Below are 6,481 nucleotides of genomic sequence, written 5' to 3'. Positions count from 1 at the left end.
CCTCCCACTTTGGAGGTATTATCTCAACTTGTACCATAATTGAACACCAGATTCCATAATTCTGGTACAATTCAAGATAATATGTATACACAAATGTAATGTATAAAAACAATTTGAATTCTTTCCACGAATTTGAAAGAAATATCAGTAAAAAGTGATAGAATTGAGAAAAATTAATTAATTATGGTATGCAATTTTGTCGAGATATGTGCATTTGTCAATGCTGCTTAATATCACCTGCATTCGTGTTGCATTTCATTGGATTTTGGAGAATACTGATTATACATTTGTATTTTTACAATTCGACAATTGTACTTTGCAGCATTGACAAATGCATTTTGTAATGACGACATTGATATTTTAAAGCTGCAGTACAATCGGCAATTTTGGCAACGTTATACCTCCATAATCATTAATATATGGTAACATGTGATAGATTGAATTTCATAAACTTATGAACGTACCTTTCTAGTAATTATATCGTTAGTGAGTGTTAACGTATCTTTATTTTATAGATATAGTATGATTAATGTGGAAAAGTTAAAATGATTAACAAAATAAATGGCTTGAACATATTATTAATTATATTGGCCAGTATTACCAGAGGACGTACAGGTAAAGAATAAAACATATTATAAATAATTCTTGTAAATCACACATAGCATGTTTCCAGTTTTTGATTAACAAAAGCTATTACACAGTGGCACAATATATCTGTTTGTTTATAGATTTCAAGATGGTTCATAGCATATCGATCTGATTAAATACACTAGTATTCCGTGTACATTTTGAGGGTGACGGGTTCTAATTATTTCGGATCTTGTATTCCAATTCAAAATTAAAAAAAAAAAAAAATTGAATGGCCCTAATACACTTCCGTACTAATACGCTTCCGTAAATTCGCGTTTATACGTCTTTTTTTTTTAAACGTTCCCATCATTTGATATCAATTAAAGCGACTGTCCGTCTAGATCCATGAATAATGCGAATCATGGTTAGAATGCTATTTCCTGTCATTTGATACATTTAAAACAAATATATTTAACATTATTGTTCTTGAATTTCTGTTATCATTTCAGATTGTGATTATGATGCTTTGAAAGTTCGTCCCAATATCATAAAAGTTTCTGAAAATACAACAATAGGTAAAATGACAATATATATTAAACGCAAATTTTCATAATAACTCTTACAGAACAGTAAGGTATTGCTGATGGGATGATAACGTGTATGCCACCGTAAGGTATAAAGGTTTATTATGTCATTAATCAATCTTTTCGGCCTGAATAAGTGACAAACTTGACCGAACTCTTAACCTCCGAATACTTCGAAGATAAATCGGCATATAATTAATCTACAAGCCTATGTCGTATCTTCTTTTTCAATCTCTATGGTACCCCTGGGCTTTCAGATGAACGAGCATAAATTCATCAATTATAAGAGAGATTTATTTTTTACAGGATATGTATTATTTAATGTAACTAGTTTACCTGAAGTCATTGTTAAACTAGTTGCTGACCAAACGAATTGCTACAACTTTCTGGCAGTAAAGCCATCATCTACACAGACGGTCCATAATATAGTCTTAAATAAAACTTTAGATGCAGAAACGGTTTGTATGGCTTTGTTATAGACAGATCATATGCCCAATTCGTCTACTGCTACCTGTTAAACCCTCGAAAATGTGATTATAGTTATTTCTACTATCTATCAAGATAGATTCCCGGACTCTCCGTACATATCTTTAAAAACATAGTCTATCATACTTTCTGTTGGACCATACTATATAATTCACAAATCAGAGATTATACATATTTCATTAGCATCAATATTCGCTATGCTAGGGATTCTTAAAACAGATTATAAAACCTAATACAATTCACAAAGAAAGGGACAGGTGAGCCATTTTTTGACCACTCGTACTTAGTCTCAGAAACAGGAATTTTTTTAGCTAAGCCAATCAGTAATAGTGTTCACAGCTCACCGTCGAAATTTTAGCCTTCCAATTCATGACGTGTGAATTATCCTCGTTTGAATGTTGAAATGACTATTGGTGATATATAGAAAAGACACGTATAGAAATAGTGAGTAAAATTCCAAGCTTGAAATAATTTTAAAGAAATTATGCGATTTTCGTAATTTTCTAGTACTTCAGGAGACTATTGACATCTATTCAAGACTCAAATCAACCCCCGAAAATGGCGCCACTGTCCCTTTAAAAGATTTTATGGACGACATCACGATACCTTTGACAAATCCAATTGAAATTGACAACTTCCATTGAAATGTCTTCTAGACTAACGGTTTGGACTATTTAGAGGATGAAAAATCATTTTTTTTTCATAATGTCGATTTAAAATTCCATTTCAGGTATCATCAGAATGCCGTTTTTTAATCACCTGTGTCAATGCACCTAGTAGTGTAAGTCCACTTCAATACTAGAAATTTAAAAAAAAAAAGTTTGTCAATTAGTCGCAATATGACTAAATTGCAGACCTGGATATTTCGTTTTGTGTTTTTTTTTCTGAAGGATACTACATTACCATTCATGATCTGATGAGTTTCTGATATAAACGTATTCTGTGGAATTTGAAAACAAACCGCAACGAAAATCTTATCGAAACTCTATGAGACTTTGTGATTATAGCAGTTATCCAATGAAATGTCAGTTAATGTCGCTGATAGCATGTCAAAGTCTTTTAAAAAGCGTTTATATTATAGTACCTCAGTTGTGTATCGACATGAATTAGCTAGCTCACTTCATGATGATATTTAGGAAGATAAAACAAACCTGTTTGTGTGTGGATTAATCAAAAATACGTGCCAAGTTTATGCCCAGACTGAGCCAGACTTTAAGACGACTCAAATTTTTACTACAAATTTATTGAAATGCAATACATGCCAAACACAATTTGACTTAGTAAATTGGGGTATATTCTTGGTCATACTGTCAGCCTTATAATTTTATTGTTAATTTTACTTTCTTGATTTACAGGAAGGCTTTTCTGTGAAAATTATCGATTTGAATGAATACCCTCCTGTCTTTACCCAAGATCAATATACAGTAAATATATCAGAGGTATACATTTTGATATTTTAGATTTAAAATAATTAATTATCAGTCCTCATAATGTAACACTCTCTCAATGGTAGTTTAATTCATTTTAATTACAATTCACTGTTATTTTGTTCAGTTTAATTACAATTCGTTATAATTTTACTCAGATTCAGTTCTCTGACCAATATAAACTCCCTTACAATAACTGATCACTTGTAAATAGTTTTCCTCTGTCTTTGTATTTGGTCATGAGTTTAGTAAAATTTGTACAGTCATCTCTACTTTTGCCCACCCACGCCTTCCACTGTTTTTCAGGGGTTAAAATCTCACGTTATGTGTTGAATACAATTTCCTTTATTTTTTTTTTTATTAATCCTCTTATTCATTTATTGTTAGAGTATTAGATTATTGATCAAATAATTTGATATTTTACATATTATTATTTGTTGTATTTTTCAATTAAAGTTTCTAACTTTATTTGCTACTTTATACTGGTTGTATAGACTGAAGACGTGACAATTTGTCTCAGATTTAAATATCAATATTCTCACCGCTGATTGAAATATCACAGTGTACTATCTCGAACTATACTGTTGCCCGGTCCTCCAGTTTAGCGAGAAAGCTACTATAATTCACCGAGCCAACTCTCCATTTACTAGGAAAGATGAACTGTGATATATAATATAGAATAGGACTAGAATAATAATTATGGTTTACACCTATGTTTTATGATAAATATTCTCTGTTTAATTTACTACATTATATTTTTTGTATCATTTAGAGCACCGAATTGAACACAGCTATTTTTGAAACTCGAGGTATTGCTAACGATAAAGACAAAGAAAATCAGTATATCATTTACAAATTACAAGTACGTCAATATGATATCTTACATTTTCTTAGTATCTTGAAATTACAAATATAACACAATATCACAATTAGATACCCTGAAATACATGTTATCTAGGAAATGCCACGGACAATTTCAAGAAGATTATGATATTTATATTATAAACAGTTTTCATAATTTTTTTGACTTTTTATAACATTGAATATTACCGAGATCCAAACCTTTCATGTCTTCTTTAAAATGTCTGTATAGAATATAAGGTTATAATATAATATACGCTTTATTTCAGGACGGACTGGGGCATTTCAGGTTCTTTGGCAGTAGAATATATACAACAAAACAATTCGATTATGATGAAATGCAAAGACAGTTCAACCTAACCATAATAGCCGAGGTAAGACAAGCATACAAATCATTCTATATATAAAACCCATTGAAAATCTATCCATCTTACGGAAGTTGTCTTCAGACGTGTCATATCAAATGATCCTTATCATTTTACCGCGATTTTTTGTTGTAACATCATTGAATGTAGCCACCATTAGTAGTTTACGGGCATCATGTCATTAGAAGTACTTAATGGGCATCATGTCATTAGAAGTAGTTTATGGGCATCATGTCATTAGAAGTAGTTTAACAGCATCATGCCATTAGAAGTAGTTTATGGGCATCGTGTCATTAGAAGTAGTTTATGGGCATCATGTCGTTAGAAGTAGTTTATGGGCATCATGTCATTAGAAGTAGTCAATGGGCAGAAGTAGTTAATGGGCATCATGTCATTAGAACTAGTTTATGGGCATCATGTCATTAGAAGTAGTTTACCGGCATCATGTCATTAGAAGTAGTTTATGGGCCTCATGTTATTAGAAGTGGGTTCATTAGAAGTAGTTTACCGGCATCATGTCATTAGAAGTAGTTTATGGGCATCATGTCATTAGAACTAGTTTATAGGCATCATGTCATTAGAAGTAGTTTACCGGCATCATGTCATTAGAAGTAGTTTATGGGCATCATGTCATTAGTAATAGTTTATGGGCATCACGTCATTAGAAGTAGTTTCATTAGAAGTAGTTTATTGGCATCATGTCATTAGAAGTAGTTTATGAGTATCATGTTATTAGAAGTGGGTTCATTAGAAGTAGTTTATGGGCATCATGTCATTAGAAGTAGTTCATGGGTATCATGTTGTTAGAAGTGGGTTCATTAGAAGTAGTTTATGGGCATCGTGTCATTAGAAATAGTTAATGGGCATCATGTCATTAGAAGTAGTTTATGGGCATCATGTCATTAGAAGTAGTTTATGGGCATCATGTCATTAGAAGTAGTTTATAGGCATCATGTCACTAGAAGAAGTTAATGGGCACCATGTCATTAGAAGTAGTTTATGGGTATAAAGTCATTAGAATTAGTTTATGGGCATCATGTCATTAGAACTAGTTTATCGGCATCATGTCTTTAGAGGTACTTTCATTAGAAGTAGTTTATGGGCATCATGTCATTAGTAATAGTTTATGGGCGACTAGAAGTAGTTTCATTAGAAGTAGTTTATTGGCATCATGTCATTAGAAGTAGTTTATGGGCATCATGTCATTAGAAGAAGTTAATGGGCACCATGTCATTAGAAGTAGTTTATGGGTATCATGTCATTAGAAGTAGTTTATGGGCATCATGTCATTAGAACTAGTTTATGGGCATCATGTCATTAGAAGTAGTATATGGGTATCATGACATTAGAAGTGGGTTCATTAGAAGTAGTTTATGGGCATCATGTCATTAGAAGTAGTTTATGGGCATCATGTCATTAGAAGTAGTTTCATTAGAAGTAGTTAATGGGCATCATGTCATTAGAAATAGTTTATGGGCATCGTGTCATTAGAAATAGTTAATGGGCATCGTGTCATTAGAAATAGTTAATGGGCATCATGTCATTAGAAGTAGTTTATGGGCATCATATCATTAGAAGTAGTTTATGAGCTTCATGTCATAAGAAGTAGTTTCATTAGAAGTAGTTTATGAGCATCGTGTCATTAGAAATAGTTTATGGGCATCGTGTCATTAGAAATAGTTAATGGGCATCGTGTCATTAGAAATAGTTAATGGGCATCATGTCATTAGAAGTAGTTTATGAGCATCGTGTCATTAGAAATAGTTTATGGGCATCGTGTCATTAGAAATAGTTAATGGGCATCATGTCATTAGAAGTAGTTTATGGGCATCATGTCATTAGAAGTAGTTTATGGGTATCATGTCATTAGAAGTAGTTTATGGGCATCATATCATTAGAAGTAGTTTATGAGCATCATGTCATAAGAAGTAGTTTCATTAGAAGTAGTTTATGGGCATCATGTTATTAGAAGTAGTTTATGGGCATCATGTCATTAGAAGTAGTTTATGGGCATCATGTTATTAGAAGTAGTTTATGGGCATCATGTTATTAGAAGTAGTTTATGAGCATCATGTCATAAGAAGTAGTTTCATTAGAAGTAGTTTATGGGCATCATGTTATTAGAAGTAGTTTATGGGCATCATGTTATTAGAAGTAGTTTACGGGCATCATGTCATTAGAAGTAGTT

The 6,481-nt window shown here is 32.0% G+C and overlaps 1 protein-coding gene across 1 annotated transcript in view; it reads left to right on the top strand.

The window, feature by feature from the left end:
- Nucleotides 1–545: 545 nt before the first annotated feature.
- LOTGIDRAFT_161953 (hypothetical protein) overlaps nucleotides 546–6,481 on the top strand; it is a gene marked incomplete at both ends in the record, with an annotated part of 23,926 nt that continues 17,990 nt past the window's right edge. The window contains 7 exons of the mRNA XM_009057827.1: nucleotides 546–615; nucleotides 1,080–1,145; nucleotides 1,461–1,612; nucleotides 2,371–2,421; nucleotides 2,996–3,079; nucleotides 3,840–3,929; nucleotides 4,198–4,302. Of these exons, the coding sequence (XP_009056075.1) occupies nucleotides 546–615; nucleotides 1,080–1,145; nucleotides 1,461–1,612; nucleotides 2,371–2,421; nucleotides 2,996–3,079; nucleotides 3,840–3,929; nucleotides 4,198–4,302 (618 nt within the window). The remainder of the gene's footprint in view (nucleotides 616–1,079; nucleotides 1,146–1,460; nucleotides 1,613–2,370; nucleotides 2,422–2,995; nucleotides 3,080–3,839; nucleotides 3,930–4,197; nucleotides 4,303–6,481) is intronic.

This window comes from Lottia gigantea, assembly GCF_000327385.1.
Source record: "Lottia gigantea unplaced genomic scaffold LOTGIsca_31, whole genome shotgun sequence".
Taxonomy (NCBI): domain Eukaryota; kingdom Metazoa; phylum Mollusca; class Gastropoda; family Lottiidae; genus Lottia; species Lottia gigantea.
The sequence above is the reverse complement of the archived record's forward strand: the minus strand, read 5'-3'. Positions and strand labels throughout refer to the sequence as shown.